The sequence below is a fragment of the Epinephelus lanceolatus genome, chromosome 7, assembly GCF_041903045.1.
Source record: "Epinephelus lanceolatus isolate andai-2023 chromosome 7, ASM4190304v1, whole genome shotgun sequence".
Classification (NCBI taxonomy): domain Eukaryota; kingdom Metazoa; phylum Chordata; class Actinopteri; order Perciformes; family Serranidae; genus Epinephelus; species Epinephelus lanceolatus.
In genome coordinates this window covers 26256038-26276788 of record NC_135740.1, presented here as the reverse complement: position 1 = coordinate 26276788, position 20751 = coordinate 26256038, and the positions used below count along the sequence as shown (strand labels likewise).

At 39.9% G+C, this 20751-nt stretch overlaps 1 protein-coding gene across 2 annotated transcripts in view; it reads left to right on the top strand.

Annotated features, from left to right (window-relative positions):
• The window catches only part of pcdh11 (protocadherin 11), a 165794-nt gene that overhangs the window by 85386 nt on the left and 59657 nt on the right, over positions 1–20751 (top strand). For both annotated transcript variants that reach the window (XM_033632999.2, XM_033633000.2), the window contains one exon: positions 14903–14938. In XM_033632999.2, coding sequence (XP_033488890.2) covers positions 14903–14938 — 36 coding nt within the window. The remainder of the gene's footprint in view (positions 1–14902; positions 14939–20751) is intronic.

The window sequence follows — 20751 nt, the reverse complement described above, 5'->3', positions numbered from 1 at the left end:
GAGTCAAGCCTTTGTGACTCACTTTGCAGGCAGGCAGACAGCACATGCAGACGAGGTTTCCAGGTTCACTTACTGTCCGGCTAAACCTGTAGGCTCCATGCATGTGTCACCAACATCTACAGTGCGTCTAGTTTCATTTAAATCAGATGCTGCACCAACTTCATCTTACTAGTGCTAAAGCAATGCTGCAGTGTGGAGTTGGTGTGAAAATCTGCATAGTACGACACACCTAGGGAGACTGCTGGACTTTGAAATGGATGTGACATGTTGTCGAGGTTCTGCTAGGCACACAATCAGTATAAATCAGTATGAATCTCTGAACAGTGGAGAAACATTAACGTAGAAATCTTTGTCTCTGTTGTAACACGCAGATGGTCAAAATTTAATTTAAACTCTACAGATCTCTCCCGTCTGATATTAACATCAGAGGATGTTGCTGAGGTTAATGGGCTAATGTGGTGGGGAGCATTTTCTTGGCACAATTAGGCCCATAAATATCAACTATTCCTGAGCCTCAGCATAGTTAACAAATTACTCAAGTGTTTTTTTTTTTTTCACCTCTAATGGTTGGAAAAGATCAGTGCCATGATCAGATAATATTTTAGTGTGCTGGAGTGTAAGGATTCTGCTCTGGGATCAGAATCCTGCGGGTCCTGTGGGACACAACACAAGTCTCGCAAAAACGGGAGGTTTTATCTTTGTCAAGGGCGGTCAAAAAAATATCTGGGTCCCTGAGATTAATTAAAATAAAGGATGGAGACGTCAACAAGTGAAGTAGAACAAAAGATGAAAGCAGGACATTACAATACAAAAGAAAAGCAAGGCTAGTCGGACATTTGGAGGAATTTCTCAGGAATATTACAGATAATAATAATAATAATAATAATAATAATAATACTGAATCCCAGAGACACCAGAATGGCTGTAATTATGAATGTAATTATGCACTAAACATAATTTTGCTACTTCTTACCGACAGATATGCACAGCCTTTCTTTCTTAATACCACAATAAAATAATGTTTTCCCTGCAGGACGGAAGACGACATGATCTATTGACAATCAGCCTATTATGCAGGCTTGTATGGCAGAATGCTTGCGGGTGCAGGCGGGAGCTGACACACACCCTGCAGGAATGGGCAGGAATAGATGATACACTGTGGGAGCGAGCAGTATGGTCAGAAATCCAGCGGGAGTGGGCAGGAGCAAGATTAGGAAAACGGTCCTGCACAGTGCTTAAGAAGAGGGTGACACGTGACTGGCTTTCCACTCGTGTCCTCTCCCACTCCCACAAAAAAACTCCTATCTTGTCCCAATCCCATGATAGAGTAGAAAAAAATTGCTGTCCCTGTTCAATAAGAATACCGTAACACTTCAATTAAATGCCCAGTTCCTTTTGCTAACCCTGTGTGGCTACACATTTTGACAAATAAAGGCCTGTCTCAAGTAGTTAGAGGCCTGGTCTGGTTGCCAAATTGTATTTACAGAAGTTCTTGGGATGTATAAAAGCAGGTTGTTGGCTACCTCAAATTATGCATCCATTCCTCATTAAGTTATTCATACTCCTTTAGTTTGTAAGGGTCCCCAGATCAAAAGAATCAAAAGGGTCTCTCATAAAAATGAGTCCAAGCTGTGAGTATTGTTTTAACAGGATAAAGTGCTGTTGTGTCATTATGCTGGGTGATGTAATCCTCAAGTGCCACAACTCACTCTCTCTCTGATGTGCTGTCTGTTGGAGCGAGATCAAATGAATGATTCATGACTGACACATTATCTGAAGCCTAATTTTTATACAACTAATAATCTTTGCTGAGCAACAGTTTTGTGTGAAAGGAATTACAGGCCTGTCCCAGATATAGACCCATCGATTTCAGTGATTTAAACAAATAATAGCCCGAGCTATTAACTATAGTTTTACGGTACTCCTGTCCCATCCCCTTCTCATGTTGTGTTTTAAATTATAAAGACAAAAAAGAATGCATTTTTCTTTTTCAAATTAGAACTGCATATTTTTATATTAAAACTAACCATGTTCAGTCACTAGTACAGCATATTGCTGAAACAACTCCTAATATAACAGCTGGAACAGCTATATTTTATGTATTTATCTTGTCACAGTTTTATATTTTTTTTAATATTTTAATAGAGATTTTTCTATTTCATGTTGCAGTACTTTACCTATAATATTCTAATATTTTAATTGTATGTTTATTATATGCATCAAACACCAAGGCAGGTTTCTTGTAAGTGAAAACCTACTTTATTTTGATTCTAACTGCTACAACCAAATAGCAAGTAACTAGCGCCTAGTCCGTTAGCTCGATACTAACATATAATGGGAATGACCATTAATGGGCTAACGGAAATTAGCATCGCGATTGTAATAACATAACCTTAACAAATGATCCATTTACTTCATATGCTTGATATAAAACAACTTGCAAACACATATTTCATATGGTCTGTTTAAATTAGCAAACAGCTGCTAACATTGCTAGCTCAGTGTTGTTATCGTTGTAGTGCAGACGTTTTTACTTCCTGTTCCATCCTGGTCACATGATGAATGGTGAGATCCCAAAGAATTCCCAACAGATAACTATATACAAAACTGAAAAACAACAACAACAACAACAACAAAACATCAACTAACTAGTATGACCTACTTCAGAAAAACTAAACTCTAAAACCATATAACCCCCCCTACTGCTAGTCAAATGGTACAGTCTGACTTCCCCCTACAGCCCAGTGGAAGCTCCCACTTCCTGTTTGAACTGTTTACCAGCAGGTAATTTGGATGCACACTCCTTTAACAAACTTTTGTGTTGTTCCACTTTATTTATTTTTCTGTGCTCCGTCCAGCTCTGGCTAAACTAGAAATGTGTTTTTATACAGTAGGCTCGTTCTAATCCATTGTGACAGCTACAGCTGACATGCTACCACCAAACAAGAGAATAATCAAGTCAAGTCAATGCACAGTAGGTGGGATGTGCTAATTAAGGGAGTGAGAAAAAATTATGCTTTTGTGTAGAGTCAACAGGCGTCAATGCTGGAAAATAAGATGATGGCATATTCTCTCACATACATCCAGCCATGACAATGGGTGTCTGTCTGCTGCCGCTGTCTGATTTTGTACAGAAAACAACAAGACACTTGACTGTTTTGACGCATGTTGTATTTTGTACGTTACCCACACCAACAGAGGGGGCTTGGTATGCCAGTTCCAAAAGTAGTGAGCTGTCTGTTAAAGCAGTCCTGTAAAACATAACAGTACAATGCTAATTTCTGCCAAATGTGGCCAACGCAGCTGCTCACAACAAGCCAGCCTGTTTGTTGTTGCAGTTAACCTCCGTTGAACTAAAGTACAGTAGCTGTTTAGTTGTTGTTTATTGTAACAGTAAATGAAATGTTGTTGCACAAATGTAAAATGAGCATGAAGCAAAAAGTTATAAGTTAGCAGAGTGGGCACAAATATGCAAAATGCCAAACTACCCCTTCTACATATGAGCATGACACAGACCATGTGGTGGTTTTGCATCTATCTGTAGTTGTTTTGTGTCTCTTTGTAGTTATTTTGTGTAATTTTTTGGTCATTTTTTGTGTCTTTGTTGATATTTTGTGTCATTTTTGGGTCTTTCTGTGTCTCTTTATAGTTATTTTGTGTCATTCTTGGGTCATTTTGTGTCACTTTGTTGTTATTTTGTGTCTTTTTTGGTCGTTTTGTGTCACTTTGTTGTTATTTGTGTCATTGTTTGGTTGTTTTGTGTCTCTTTGTAGTTATTTTGTGTCTTTTTTGGTAGCTTTGTGTCTCTATGTAGTTATTTTGTATCAGTTTTTGGTCATTTTGTGTCTCTGTAGATATTTTGTGTCATTCTTGGGTCATTTTGTGTTGCGTTGTTGTTATTTTGTGTTGTTTTTTGGTCATGTTGTGTCACCTTGTTGTTATTTTGTGTCTTTTTTTGGTAGCTTTGTGTCTCTATGTAGTTATTTTGTGTCAGTTTTTGGTCATTTTGTGTCTCTGTAGATATTTTGTGTCATTTTTGGGTCTTTTTGTGTCTGTAAATATTTTGTGTCATTTGTTGGTCGTTTTGTGTCACTTTGTTGTTATTTTGTGTCATTTTTTGGTTGTTTTGTGTCACTTTGTAGTTACTTTGTGTCAGTTTTTGGTCATTTTGTGTCTCTAGATATTTTGTGTCATTTGTTGGTGGTTTTGTGTCACTTTGTTGTTATTTTTGTGTCATTCTTGGGTCATTTTGTGTTGCGTTGTTGTTATTTTGTGTCATTTTTTGGTCATGTTGTGTCACTTTGTTGTTATTTTGTGTCATTTTTTGGTCATGTTGTGTCACCTTGTTGTTATTTTGTGTCTTTTTTTGGTAGCTTTGTGTCTCTATGTAGTTATTTTGTGTCAATTTTTGGTCATTTTGTGTCTCTGTAGATATTTTGTGTCATTTTTGTGTCTTTTTGTGTCACTTTGTTGTTATTTTGTGTCATTTTTTGGTTGTTTTGTGTCACTTTGTAGTTACTTTTTGTCAGTTTTTGGTCATTTTGTGTCTCTAGATATTTTGTGTCATTTGTTGGTGGTTTTGTGTCACTTTGTTGTTATTTTTGTGTCATTCTTGGGTCATTTTGTGTTGCGTTGTTGTTATTTTGTGTCGTTTTTTGGTCATGTGTCACTTTGTTGTTATTTTGTGTCTTTTTTTGGTAGCTTTGTGTCTCTATGTAGTTATTTTGTGTCAGTTTTTGGTCATTTTGTGTCTCTGTAGATATTTTGTGTCATTTTTGGGTCTTTTTGTGTCTGTAAATATTTTGTGTCATTTATTGGTCGTTTTGTGTCACTTTGTAGTTATTTTGTGTCAGTTTTTGGTCATTTTGTGTCTCTAGATATTTTGTGTCATTTGTTGGTGGTTTTGTGTCTCTTTGTAGTTACTTTGTGTCGTTTTTTGGTCGCTTTGTGGCTCTATGTAGTTATTCTGTGTCTGTTTGTGGTTGTTTTGCCCCTCTGTGGTCATTTAGAGTCTCCTCTTGGATGTCATGTGTTAATTTGAGTGACATTTTGCGGCTGGTGGCTAGGCGGGGGCCCTGGCACTTGGATGTCAGTTCAGTAATCCATATATGTGGGCAAAGTGTTCATCTCTGCAATGCAATGAATACTTAATATTGCAGGAAACAAATAGGTGCTTGACTGAAAATAGGAAAATGTCTAGCGGTACCTTGTGTACTTTGATATTTTTTTCCACAAATATAACCTGACATTGTTGCTGACCAGGTGCAACCGTTCACACTGACAGTGTACTTTTTTTTTTCCGAGGGGATTTTCTGGCAAGATAATGTGTCATTGTCTCAAGATGGTTCCAGGAAATTGCGTTACTCCTATGGTTAGCTGCACAGTCCTCAGATCACAACCTAATAAAACACTTTTGGGATGAGGTGAACTGGGACCTTCACAGAATTCGCACCACTGCAAGAAGTGCAACAGCTACTCTGTCAAGTCAGTATAGATCAAGATCCCTGTGGAATATTTTTGATACTTTGTTGAATTTCTGCCTCAAATTTTGCTAACCCTAATTTTGCTGTTCTGAGGGTCGAAGAGTGCCATATACAGTAATACCAAGGTGTACCTAATAAAATTGTCAATGAGTGTATTTACAACTCTGGTAAAGGACTACACTTCAGTCAGAGACCTCCGGCTGAAATATTCCTTCCCTTCCTTGGCTTCTTAGCATAGACACCATGACATCCTGAATTTGCATAGTAGTAAAGATCAATGTAGCTCTTGGAGGCTGGTGTGACACTTATTCAAAACAGCTCCCCTTTTTTTCCCTAGTGTAGTCTGGAGCAAAAGGGGGTGAGCAGGCAGTGAGTGATGTGGGTAAAGAAAGCCAGACACTTCCTCAGCCGGAGTCAACCTCAAAGAGCATTTTGTCATGTATCTTCACTTGGTAAAGTACCTGCAACCCTCTTCACATCACTACTGAATCAAGGTCTGTTTCGCACTATTTGATGCTGTTTGATGTCAGTTGAGATGTGAGATGAGTAATGGAGGAGAAAAAAAAAAAGCACATCTTTAAAAGTGGCATAGCAATGGTTGTTGTGTTTTCTTTTTTTTTATCTTTATCTTTTAGCACATGAGTGATTTTTGGTAAGCGATAATTATTAAGTTAGATGTCACTGCATTATGAAGGATGTCCTTCAAATGGCATCTGATTTCAAGGGACAGCTTGACAAAACTCACTTTGAATTTGGTTGAAAGCATGTCTAATTGAATTTTGATACGTAATTAAATCAAGCAATAAATCAGCCCAGATCCCACTGCAACCGACAATTCAACACTCCTGAGCACCACAAGCTAATTATGATGAAGTTATTATCTCAGCCAAAGGGAGTACTCTGAATGGCTCCTTCTGCATCATGTAGAATCTTTTCAACTAGAATGTACTCAACCTTGAGGAAAGGGCATCTCTCATATTAAGGATCTAGGAGATCCTATAAATGTCACTCGCTTGGTTGGAAATGTATCCATGTTGAAACACTGTCCCACTTTAAAGCAGGTGATCACTTAAAGCAGTGGCGGTGAAATGTTTTTGACTCACTTGTACGCATAAACACATTGATGCACCAAGCCAGAAATTATCTGATGTGTTGTAAATCAGCACTTACAGCTGGTAGTAATTTCTCTCAATAATCCCTGGATGTGTAGGAAGTGGCTATATTGATTTAACATGGATTAAGAGCATCATCCTCATCATCTGGTTCCCAGCCTCATATGGTTAATCAATTACATTCCCCTGCGATTTAAGTACGCCTTAGATGCCACGCACCGCGCATGTAATCTCATGACATAAGGTATTAAATGAAGTCTAATTATAACTTCGCAGCTATGTGTCATATCATACTCTTATAATACCTTTGCTAAGAAGACAAATTGGTGTGTCAGGGAAGAGGTGTAAAACAAAATTTAGAAGTTAGTTACGTCTGTCGCATGATCCTTGCAAATAAACACGCATAAATGAATAAAATGTGTTTTAATGATCAGCCGGCTTGACGCTGAGAAACCTTTTACAAATACATAAAGAAGTGAAAAAGGCGTAATTCTCCCAAGTCCCCAGACGACCATACTAGATCTAGCTGGTATGGTTTTCACAAATGAATCCTCTGCAACAATTACCGGAGTAGCCTCCTTCTGCATAATTTGATGAGCAAAGAGAAAATTGATGAACTTTTTTAATTATTATGCCGCTTGGGATTCTGACACAAGCGCCGCAGAGAGAGGGGAAGGGGGGGGTTCACCACTACAGCTGCTAGGAAGCTGCTTTTTTTTTTCTCCTTTCCCTTTCTCTCTTTTCCTCTTCCTACCTCTCCTTTTTTTAATTCACCCAATTTGTCGGTCCAAATGAAACAGCAAAAGGTTAGAGTGTGGAGTAATTAACAGCAGCTAGCCTAATGAAATCAGGAGGGGCCAGTACACTGGGAGGATCAATACCTCACTAAGAGTGAAGCAAGCGGGGGGATTGTCCAGGGGAAACACACATATACAGACCACTTAATAATAATAAGCTGATGAAAAGGCAACATGTTGTCCACTTGTAAATCAAAATTGGTTCGAACACGCTGTGACATTATTGCTGTCTAGTAATTGCGTTAAAGGAAAGTTGCTCCTCGTGCACACTCAGAGAGTGTACAGGATTTACACCAGTCTGTGGTTTGCTGAGAGGGTTTCCCTTTATTGAATGTCAATAAGTACATCAATACACTTTGGACAACTGAACACCAATGCAGAGGGAAATGGGGATTCTATTTATCTAAGGCTACACTTAAGTATATTGAAGACTTTATTAGCCCCTTTTGATGAGGAGGTGTTTTGTTTGCAACAGTTTTATCACGCTGTCTAAGACATGCTGCGTTTGCCAGAAATATAAGGGATGTAAACTTGAACTCTGCCCACTGTTTCTTGGCTGAGGCATCCACGTCTCTTGTGCCTGCGCACACGAGCAGATGGCACGCACGTCCCAAGTTTTCCACTGTGAATATTTGTATTATGCGTGCATATGTCCGCGTGTGTGCGACTGTGACACGGCCACCTGACAAAGCTGTCATTTTTCCTTCTATTGATGAATTCAGCCACATCCATCTCATCCGTGGGGATAGCCACTTGATGGCAGGCCACATGCTTTTCTCCCACCCTCTCTGGACTGCTTAAGTCGTTGACTGCGCCACCAGCCCTGACATTTCTGGTATAGCGAACAGCCCTGACAAGTCCTGCTTGACCATTATTTTCACAGGCTTCATGCAGGGAGACTAGCTGAATTGAACAGCAGCACACTGTAGTGAGCCTCACCAATGAACCCCTGAGTCAGAGTCAAAACAAATGGGGAATATGCAAGGGCCAGCTCTGGCAGCTCAGAAAGACTGCGGCTAGCTAGCATTGCTTCCTGTCTTTTCTGCTTCTCCCCACCTTCAAAGGTATTTACACTACAAGGTATACTGTAATGTGGGAGGCTGTAGAGACGGGAGCAGCAGATCTCATTAGTGTTAAACTATTAGGAGCATGGGGACCCCAGGGACGAGGGGTTTTAAGGCTTTCAGTGTAGCTTGAAGTTATCACATCATACACTCTTTAAAATTATTTTCACAAACTGCGGCGAGGTGTCTTGAGGCACCTTTTTTTTTTTTTTTAACTTTGAACTTGCCACTAATGGAAATAACTCAGCCAAGCCTTGCACTGTGGTGCTGTCCCATTCCTTACGGATCGAAGAGGTCAGCCAATTTAGTACGGACATATAAAAATGTTTTAACGCTGGGTTTCATTCCCTGTGTTATTAGACTATAATGGAAAACGCCCTTGTAAAAGCCAAGTGATCACTTTGACACTCGCAGTAGTAATTGCTGAAATTGAGAACAAGGAATATGAAGTTAATTGTTATTCCTTAGTATTCTCTCGTCGAGAAAATCCCATCAAAGAAATTGGAATAACAAGATGGAAATCCAAATGTAATTATTGTGTTTAAAGATGCCCGTGTCTGGATCCAGCACCTCCGGCTATTTTTGTTTGAGTGCAAATAAGTTACATTACTTTTACGTACAGTAGTGACTGCCAACTGTGGTTCTTTGTTTTTTAAATTGTGCTTGAATTCAGAGATGAAATAAGAGCATCACGCCATGAACTCGACATGCGCTCAGGCACCTCTCCAAGAATCATCTCACTTACAGTAGATAGGTTTGCCATGTTGGCTGTTGCCATTTCAGTATTGCTTGTAAAGAGCTAGCTTTGGTGTTCAGGAATTTTGTTGAAGGAATACTTCTTATCCCAAATTACCATTTAAATATCAGTTACTCACTGGAGATGGTCCAATACCAATTTTTCTTTCCTGTTACCGATTCCAAAATCTTACCTTGCATATCAACTGATACCGATCTATTACCGATACCATTGTGTTATAAATGATCACTATCTGTTAGAGTAATTTCCGGCAAGTTCTAGTTTCCCATTATTTTTTGAGTCACTTTAATGGGCCACCTGTCCTGGCATTTTGGGAACCTTAAATAAAGGGCGTGTGTGCTTGTGGCGTGGAAGACGCTACAGGGTTGCAGTCTTTAACCTTTTTATTTGGTTAAACTAAGTTTTATTGTTTGATGAAGTCGTTTAATACTCTATTGATTTGAACTTTGTTTTTGTAAGGGCCTATTTACTTGGAGAATGTTTGTTTGGGGATTTTTTGTTTTAACACGACAGTCAAGACAATCAGTTGATAGCGTCATCCTGCAACTCTCCATAAATCGTGTAAATTAATCAACTCTTAAACCAACCAAAGCACCCAAACAGTGAGTACAATTAAACCAAAGACAGCGAGTTGATAATATCTCCTGTTATGACGTCTGTGGGCGGCTATTTTTGAACTTATCTGGAACCCGCCAAACTATCAGTGTCGTAAGGCATAGCTTGTAAAACATGAACACGTTGCTAATGTTACACCATTTACCAGAATATCTTTGTCGCTCGAAAACAGTAGCTGCCAATTGCTGCACAGTGCAACTTGCTGTGTAGGTTACTGCTTCAGAGCGACAAAGAATTGATTTCTGGGAAAACTATTGTTTTTTCCGGATGTGAAACTACTTTTTAATAAATTACGTATTGAATGGGTGCATAAACTTTTGTACTTGCCGATAACCAATCCAGCATTTTAAGCAGTATTTGAGGCATTAACAATACTGGTATTGATATTGAAACAGGTCTTTCACTCACCCTGTGTTGCGTTGAATTCAGGGTGAAAAAAAAAATCCAACAACAACACAGCTGTGCTCCATTGGCTTAAATGTAATCGTTTCAGATTTCCTTCATTTTCAGGGTGGTTTTGTGGATTTGGAGCTAAATGTTGTGCCTGGGGCACGTCGTGTATTAATGATACTCGTTACCTGGAGAGGTTGGAAAAAGATATACGTTTGTTCCCTGTTCCAAAACCAGAATCAGCCCTGAAAAGTGTAGGGTTAGCTAGCTAGCTACTGAAGATATAGCCTACTGAATGTATACACATGCTGCTTTTGCTTTTTAATGATTATAACAGTGAACAATGAGCAACCCTGCTGTACAGGAACCAGTGAAGGGAAGCAGGGGAACTTTGCTGATATTCAACCAGCTGTGTGTCATCGCAGTGTGCGCAGATGAAGCCAAACACTGTTCATCTGCACACACTGCGATGCCACACAGCTGGTTCAATATGAGCAAAGTGAAGTGTCCCTTTATATTCATTGTCTTGTGTGGTGATCAGCAGTGATGTGGTGGTTCACTTTTACACTGTGATCTGTGGCCTATAGTTCGGCTTTAGCTTCTAACTATCTTTGTCTTTTGAACCTGTTGTTGCTGCTGAGTCAGTTTGACATCCTGGATATATACTTCAAACACAGACTGTAGACCCCTCTGTCTGCTTCTCTCTGGAATCACTCTTTCATTTTTACAAAACTATGATAATATTTCTTCAGGGAGTGCAGTTAGTTACTGTGTGGGCTCCATGCTTACTGTGACAGCTTGTTGGACCATCACAAAGGGGCGGGGCTTAGAGTCTGTGCTGTTAATACTGGAATATTCCCGATTCAGCATTACACAGGGTGAGAAATTGACATACAAATGATCATCTGGGGGGGAGAAGTATTCCTTTACATTAAATTGGGTGTAAGGTCAGCCTCTAAAATGACTAAAATGACACACAAGACAACCGGTAAAATTACTAACAACCAGCTGTGCTTATGTTGGCACCCCGATAACTTTGCAAAATATAGTGCTTGGCTTTAATGCTTGGAGGCATGTGCAGTAATAAATAAAGAAACATGTGGCTCGGTGTTCTGAGTTTGAAATCGTGATTACTTTAGATTCATTTTCATACTCTAAATGTAAACATAAATGTACTGAGGGAGATTTACTAGTGTATGTACAAAAGCTGATGGAAAATTCTCTTTTTAATATCCCCGGTATGCACACAGTGGGCTCATTGTCTTTCTCTCGCACACTGCAGGCTTCCACCGTAGATGTAATATCAGCTACCCTCCAGTCACCTACGCACAGCTGGAATGCACTCTTACCCACCTTCCGTCTGTGCCTTTTGATTATAACCCTGTCCTTCTGCCTCTATACCAACCTGCCATGCCACAGCTCAGACGTGAGAAGACGGGTTATTTCAGCACTTCAGCCTGTCTACTGTAACTCAGTGTCAGAGAACTCAAAGACTGCACTGTAGTCAGAATGTACAATATCAAATATTTTTTTGCGTCCATTGTGTGACAGCGTGCCGTACAATGCTATAGTATATGCTATAGCCTCTTCACTCCTACCTACTTAAATGTATTCATTGTGCAGCCACTGTGTCTCAAAATTGGGATTCATTTGGATACAGAAACAGAGCACAATAAGGTCTGGTGTTTTTAATCAATTATTTATCCAATATTTTAATGATCAGAGTGCCTGGGGTGATCAAAGGCTCGGTTCGAGCTCCACTGCCTTTGCTCGCTAAGACATCCCTCTGTACTTTGATGTGGTTCACCAACAAATGCACTTATCTTAAGCATAACTCTCTTTCTCCCAGGCTTGCATGCGGGTGCTTTGAAACCGCTAGTTTGAGAGGCGTACATACAGAGAGAGGGTCACTGACCAATCTATACTGAGGGGGGTGGGGACTCTTACATTTATGGTCTCCAGCAGTCGGATGTACAACTACTATTTTGAATGTCATCTAAGTAAGAGACAAGCACAGGTCACCTTCTCCGATCCCTTGTGTACATTATCATATATTTAATTGGCTGGCAAGGTCCCTAACTTGAAGTATGTGTTACGAGATGCTGAATAAAACATTACTTGGAGAAGAAACAACTGCTTGATGGCAGCCTCAAGTAAAAAAAATCCTGCTTTAAATGACCAGTCAGTGGATGCAAATGAGTAACTCCTCAAACAGACCTGACAAAGGTCGGTGTGCTCAAATATGCAGAAAAGAAGAGAAAGAAAACATTTTTATTTTTTTTTAGATAAAATAACATTTATTTAAAAATTTAAATCGAAACAGTTTGCATTCCTTGTCCTTATCATTTAATATGTAAGGGTTAATGTCAGTCTGGTGTAGTGATGGGTACAGTATGAATTATACTTAACAGCTTTTGACAAGGTTATAAGATCTATCAAGACACATTCTCGCTCTGGCCTTGTCACATATTAACATTTGGTCATGGACCTTCCACATCCACACACAATGTGAAAGGTACCCTGGGTGTGTTGGTTGCTGCCATTCTGGGACACTGTGACAAGTTCTGCCTGTTGCATGCAGTGTCTCCTTTCAAAATACATCTCCATTTTCACGGGACATTTAACATTTACATGCAGTCTCTTTCAAAATAAAAGCATTACGTCAGAACAGTGCAGCACTAGGAAAAAAAGAACAGGGTTTGGCTTTACGTGACGTAGGAAGGAATCCAGGAAGTAAACGTTTTGTTTTCTCCCTGGATTTTTCCCACATGGAAATTCTGACCAATCAAGAGCAGTTTTCTTTGGCAAAGCATTTGATTAGGTCCGCTTGTAAATGCTGCAGTGAGAACACGAACCAACTCTGGGCAATTATGCAACTTTGTAAGAAAATTAGTCCCTGATTTCGGCACGGTGGTGTGGTGGTTTGCACTGTTGCCTCACAGCAAGAGGGTTCCTGGATCGATGCCGGGTGTAGGAGCCCTTCTGTGTGGAGTTTGCATGTTCTCCCTGTGTCAGCGTGGGTTTTCTCCGGTTACTCCAGCTTCCTCCCACAGTCCAAAGACATGCAGGTTAATTGGTGACTCTAAACTGTCCGTAGGTGTGAATGTGAGTGTGAATGGTTGTCTGTCTCTATGTGTCAGCCCTGCGATAGTCTGCCGACCGACGAGAGGATAAGTGGATGGAAAATGGATGAATGAATGGATAGTCCCTGATTTAGATGTAAAAACAAGTAAAGTCCGCACACCAAAATAGCTCCAGTCAAGTGTAATTTATTTAAAGCATGACGTTTCGAGCCACGTCGGCTCTTCCTTAGATGCTTACAATCCCTGATTTAGACCAAAGCAAGACAACTCTAGGTCTGAAAGCACCCTAAGTCTAATGTTTATTGTAATGTTTGATCTGTTTTGGTCTCCACCAACATGTTTGAGGTTGGACATGACATGAAGTTATTGGTGTATAAGTTAAAACCAGTCCCGAAACTAATTCTTTATGAAAAATTAAGATGTTGGCATTGAGCAGAGCTGTGCCACAATGGCTATAAATGCTAAAAATGATAACTCCCCTGTTACAAAAGATATATTTAAAAAATGTAATATTTAAACTGTTAAAGATGAGACAAACTGTTGGTGATGTACTGTTGATATTATTCACAGAAAGCATGTAGTCGACAACATACAGCATGCATGCTTCTGTTTTTCTGCGCTTCATGGCAGTGTGATGATTATCTGTTTAAATGGCTTAAACATGCTCCTCTCCACACAAACTTTATAAACACCCCACAATAGTGTTTATTTGACTGTGGCAGGCAGTCTACTTGTCAGAAGTTTAGAGACCTTTACTTTTTAATTTAGTTTTGTTGTCCACCATGAAGCTCCGTTTTGTTTTTGATGAATAGCTTTGGGTGCGCTGCTCTATCGCTCAGTCAGTAGCAGCATCCCTCGGTGAACAATTATGGCGGGATAATCTGTTGACATGAACTTGTTTCCTGTTCATTGTTTTACCGTTCCACCCCAGCGGTCCTCTCCGCTTCTCCCCTGTCTAAGTGGCTCCTCACTGCCAGATTTCTTCTATTTTCTTTGCAAATCAAGTCATGTACTCAGATTATTATACACAGTACAAAGAAAACAAAATTGGTGATTAAAAATTAAATACTCTTATCTCTCTGTGAGTTATCTCAGTCCCCAGAGAGAGGATGCTATTTTGCAGGCTTGCGGGTGTCTTTTGTTCCCAATTTAGAAGCTTGTCGCTGTTTATTGTTAATTTTTGATGCTCCATTTGATATTCTGTTCACTTTCCTCCCTGACATGCAGAGAAAACATCTTTATCAAAGTGTCAGTTGTATGGCTTGTGTTGTCAGAATGTCAGGTTTGCCCTATTCTTTACATTTCTGGGGAGCGAGGGTGTGTACTCTGCAGCCCAGTTTGTTGGCGTGCCAGCTGAGCACGGAAATGCGCTGTACAAATTCTGCGTCTGAGGGAGAAATCAATATGTATCCTAAATCTCAATTCCAGCTTAAAAAAAGACTTTCAACCACAAAATCCATGAGGTTGTCAATTGTGAACTCTGACTGACTTTAAGAAGACTGGAAAGTTCCCAGTGCAGTTTCTTTTGTTGGCTCCAAATATCCATTTCCATAGTTACAGTCAGACAGTGATGTGAAATGACTGTTCTTCTGTCTTTGCAGGAGGCCTGTCAACTTGGCAAGATAACCTCTGTGAATGTAAGTCTGTTCTCTGCTCCTTCTTGCATGTGCATTTCCATAAGCGCAAGGTCTGTCACTATATGTTACATAAGTTACACTCACAATAACTCTGCGTCTCTCCCACATCGTCTTTTGTGCCTGACATTCACATGTTGTTGCTATTTGAGAACCACAAAACCACAGTTTGATTTTAATGTTTTAACTTCAGTTTAAAGGTTCTGTGGGTTCGACGTTAAGACATCAGGGTTATGAAACAATTGTAAAAACCCATTTGTGATCTAAAAAAAAAAAGAAGAAGAATATTTTAGAGATGAAACGTTTTCATCCAAGAGCGAAGATTGATCTATTCATCTTGTTCATGACTCCACTTGTTAATTTTTTTATATATCTTTCTGTGAAATTGCTTTGTTACTGCATGAATGTGTCTGAAAAGTTGTGCTTGAGGTTTTTAAGTTGCCTCGCATTCTTTTTTTTCTTCCAAGTATGTATTATTTTATTTAACCAGCAGAAATGTGTTCTCAGATTTATATTTTTCCATTAAGAACAACAGCTTCTTCTCGTCCCTTTAAATGATTCTTTTTTTTTCTCTTTAGCGAGGGTAGCTGTCATGTAAAGTTTTGCTGAGAGTGCCATGAAAATGTCTTAACTTTCAATTGTCTGTATTGTTGCTTGTTTAAGTGAAATATTCATTTCAGCCCAAGGGCACTCCACAAGTCATTGTTAGACACCATTAACATTAAATCCAATAGTGTTGCGGCATCTGACTGGCATACCCTCTCTTTCCTTTTGCAGTGTTTCAGTTGTGTTTATCTTGCAGATCATGTCTGCACACAGTCACAGAGTTTGGTCAGTGACAACAGGACTGTCAGAGTTCCTCCTGAACTCTGCACAATAATGTTTAAACTTTTTCAATTTCGGCAGAGAATATCACTGCACACCACGGCTCGTGTGTTTAATCCAACACATCCTCACTCCCATCTCATTAAATGCCTAGCCTTTGGTCATTGCCCCTACGAGTCATTGTTCATGGACATTGTTCATGGATATGACGTGCAAGGTACCCTGGGTGCGTTTGTTGTTGACGTTCTGGGACGCCGTGTCAAATACTGCGTGTTTCATGTATTGTCTCCTTTCCAAATATGCTTTAGTTTTGACTGGAAATTTACCGTTTACATACAGTCTCTTTCAAAATAAAAGCACTACGTCAGAACAACAGTGCAAATTCATGTTTTTTTTCCCCCAACAACTAACGCATGTGGTTAGGTTTAGGAAAAAAGAACAGGGTTTGGCTATATATAATCTTATAGGACGCTAACACCCCACTCTTGTGTGAAATTCAGTGGTTGTTGGACCCATCCACCACCCCTCCCACCTGCCCCACTTAGATTTTAGCCACCTTAAACTTTCATTGTTGTCCCACCGTGTTTCCTCCTGACACTGCCAAGCATCGTTAAACTATAACGGCGACCAGCCACATATAATGCTGATGGTAAAGGACAGCTTTTTTGTCAGGGTCTGCAACGCAAGTCGCTGCCAAAGCACCAGATTTTGACGACTCAAAATGAGACTAGGTTGACTAGGTTGAGTACCCCTCTAGCATCATTTTTGGATGCTCAGAGATGGACTGTCAGTTTCTGCTACTTACATGAGTAGTGTCTTTTCAAAACTTCTGTTTGTACAGTTTCTGCTTGTTACATGTATACAGCCTCTTTTCAAAATAAACTTTAACCAGTGTAGGTTTAAATCGCTTTTAGGTTCAGGCAACAAAAGTACTTGGTTAGGTTTAGAAAAAGAGAAAAGATCATGGTATGGGTGAAAATATGTACATTTCTTACTAATGTCACGTGATATACTACATTATGTTGGTATATAAATAACTCAATGTTGACTTTTAGTCAGTAACAGCAGTCTACTGGGTCAAAGTCCTGTGTTTGTTTGACCCATCCAATAGAGGTGTAAATCACCAGTTTCAAAATAAAAGCGTATCCTAAAGATGATGATATAGAGATCGATGTTTTCACTTTGCATCGATGATACTAGATCGTTGATCATTGAATCGATATATCAATCTCGATCAAGGGATCTTTACACCCCTACCATCCATCCATCCTCTACCCCATCCTATGTGGAGTTTCTTGCTCTTTACACTGTGTCAGTTGCTCAGAGCTTCTTATAATGACGCAGTTCGATGCATCTTGTACTGACGCTTGAAGGTGCCTTGCCACTGCCACATATTGGCCAAGTGTAAATATTTGATAAGTCGGGCTGTTCTCATGCATACCTAGCCTGGCAATCCACACCCAAATCTAGAAAGATTTAGGGTCTTGCTATGAGTAATGCAACTGGCCCAACTCGAGGGGCGGCACCAAGCGTGCATTTGAAAATATCACTGCACACAATTGGATAACACTACGACCAATCAGAACAATACACGGGGTGACGTATCCAGAGCTTAGCTACCAGCGGAGCTAACTGGTAGATTAGACCAGAGATATTGGATGAAGGGAGATACCCAACTGTCTGTAGGCTTATCCAATGTTAAGAAAACGGTTACTCTTCCTGTCTCCTAAGTGGGCGTGGTTAGCTCTCCCTCCAATCAGAGCCTGTTCTCCCTCAACCCCCCCCCCACCACCACCACCATGTTGAACAGAGGCTCTGTGGATGTCTGTGTATGCGGATCGAGAAGGAGGTGGAATGAAAATACATTCTTCCTATTATTGCAGCCTATTGTTGCACAAAGCTTGGGCATTTTTTTATTTATTACTAGCAGTAAATAACTGTTTGTAAGCTAACAGTGATTTTACTGCCTGTTTATCAAGATCACGAGATCTCGCGAGAACTTGTTTTCTGAGACAGACAGGGCTCAAACAAAGTTAACTTTCTCTTGATCTGTGCGGATAAAAAATGCAGCTTTAGTGTCAGAATGTTGGTAAGATGTGTGGCTTGTGGAAAATGAACCCAATATTTACTTAAGTGACTACAGGGCGAAAGAATTGACCATAAATTGTGATCATGTTCATTTTCCTCATTGACGACAATACATTCAGAGCTGCCGCAAGTCTCCTACGGGGGCATGGCGCTGACATCACTGAATCAGGAAGTGAGCTGAGTTGGGTATCTCGCTTCATCCAATATCTCTGATTAGACTCTTGCCATATCCAGTCGGCAAAAAAAGCAAAAACGTCCTTCTGGCAAAGGAAAGATTCGAGCGCCGTCTTCTGTTCCCCTTTTAGAGAAAAAGCCAAGTCTAACTTGTTCATTGTAGCGGCCAAAGCCATTTCAAACAACTGGTGTTCATCCGTAGCCATCTTGCAATGTTTACTGACTGATTCCAGACTTCGTCGTCGCAGCGCTGTCGTCATCTGTTTAGCTCGCCTCTGGCCCGCCTATATCAGATACACCCATGTGATTGGTGCAGCATCATTACTGATTGCCAGAGTGACTCGCTGAGCAAATTCAAATTGTGCTCTCATGAGAACTCTGGATTTCCAGGGTAATGCATACCAGTATACCTATGAAAAGTAATGCAGCACAATTCACATATAACCCCCAGAATCATGACCCACTCATTTGTATATTCATTAGATATATAAACCGTTGGATGAGGATGTGTTGGACAAGTTTTGAGTGAGAACAGGTTGGTTTAGTGAGAGCATCAAAACATTATCAGTCTAATGTTTCTAATATCATTTGATATGGATTTATAATACAACAGACAGATATCTGTTGCTTCTGTATTCCTAAGCCATTATATTTTTTATCATCTGACAAGAAAGCATTACAGTTTTTTAGTGCTCAAAAGAACATTACAGTTCAGTGTAAGACCCTGCTTTACTAGGACTGGAGAATATAACTAGCACTGACATAGTTCATGTTGCACAGAGAAGATCATCGTAGCATATGACTCAGTAACAGATGAAATTGATAAAAAAAAAAAAAAGAAGCATTTGATTTGTCAGAAATCACCCAGTTATCTCTCAACCCACTTGCTACAATCACCTCCTTCTTGCATGTTCCCGCTAAGTCATCATTTCACACACAGTGGCATATCACCTCACACATAATAGGCTGCGCTGGAACAGCATGTACAAAGAGAAAGGACACACCCACAAAATCAAATCACCAACAGATTTTTTTGTGGATGCTGAAGAATCTTGACATGAAGCAAAATAGGGACAGCGTTTTGGGGGATAAAAACCTCGCTGTTGCTGTTTTTTTTATTTTATTTTTTTTTCCTTCCACATGTGCGACTTGACAAATCACCATCTCCTCTGAACAGATTTATGCAGGTCTAGGTGTGCCCGCAAGCTGATCCTTATCTGAAATGGCAGAGCCCATCTCCCCTGATTCACTCCTAAGTGGTCCCTGTTTATCACTCAAAGTAAGGTGGTTGTCAGCCAAGTCCTTCTCTGTGCTGCACTGACTTCTTTGCTATTTCTAGAGAGTGGTAGTCCGGGGAAAGAGTATATAATAATAATAAAACTCAAAGAGCTGTGGCCGACCAAAGGACAAGGTTGCAGCCACTTGGTCTCTCCTCCCTTCATATCTACAGACTTCTAATCCTGTAACCCGTGAATCCAGCCCCATCTGCCTATTGTCTGGGTGGTTACCAGAGGGAGGGTTTTTGGATTGGCTGGCTTGTTATATGGTAGAACTTGGCATGCATCTCTCCTGTTCATTTTATCTCTGTGTACATACTTCTCAAGGCAGTGTTTTATCTGGCTGAACGGGCTTTGTTTGTTCTTGATATCTCTTACCACAGCTTGTCTTTGCTTTATGGATTTCTGGCAGCTTCTTTAAATAAGTGATAATGCTTAGCAAAACACTCACCTTGACTCCTCGGTGAGTGTTTGTTTTTGTTTGTCATGTTTGTCTTTCAACATTAATGTTTCATTCACATTAGTCCCTCCTACTGCGGGCGAAACTTTTATTTATTTAAGACCCATTAATGGTATTTAATTGTAATTAATATTGCAGCTCTAAACGACTTTGTATTGAGTGCATCGTGAAATCAAATTAGGCTTTTCTTAACATCTGGCACCAACTTGAATGGCCTTGAATAAACAGCAGCCTAAAAATGAAGACACTCCCTTATGCAAAATCATTATGTCCTAATTGTCACGGACAGCTGTTTGTTCTAATAGATTCTGGATGCCATTGTTGGAGCAAGTTTCCAATAATTAGAGTCATGTGGAGAGGAAGCATGCTTTTTGTAGAGCTGCCAAGCTCCCATAAGTGGGCTCTTTCTTTTGCTGGAACCTGGACTTTGCTTTTTGCGTGCATCCTCCAGTAATTTGAGAAACAGCTGCCAACGCTGTTTGAGAACAAGTAGATATTTGGACTACTTGAAAGCGTGGGCAAACATGGCACACAGAGCTATATGATTTTGCCAACAAGGTATTCGTATCCTCCCTGTCTTAGAAAATGAATAAAAACCCGCACGAGAAGTGGGGAGGGAAAAAAAACACTCCTTTCTATGCAGAACCTTAGAAATATACCTCATCACTTGGCAGCAGACGATGTCACAACACATGCAGTAAAAACAAGATTAATTTCAAGGAGTCCTGCATCGTATATTTGTATACGGTTCAGGAATTAGTACGGTGCGTGCGAGCAGATAACTCTCTTCTTTCTTATTTTCCTACTAAATAAAAACAGCAACAAAAAAAGCTCTTGTTTTTGAGTTGTTATCTCACACCAGTTGAAGGTTGTTTTTTTTTCTGTTTGTTTCTTTGACTGCGTGCCCTTTTTCCACTCCTTTTCTCCTTATTTCTTATCAGTCTTTTACTTACTACCATATACTCACACAAACACACACACACACACACACA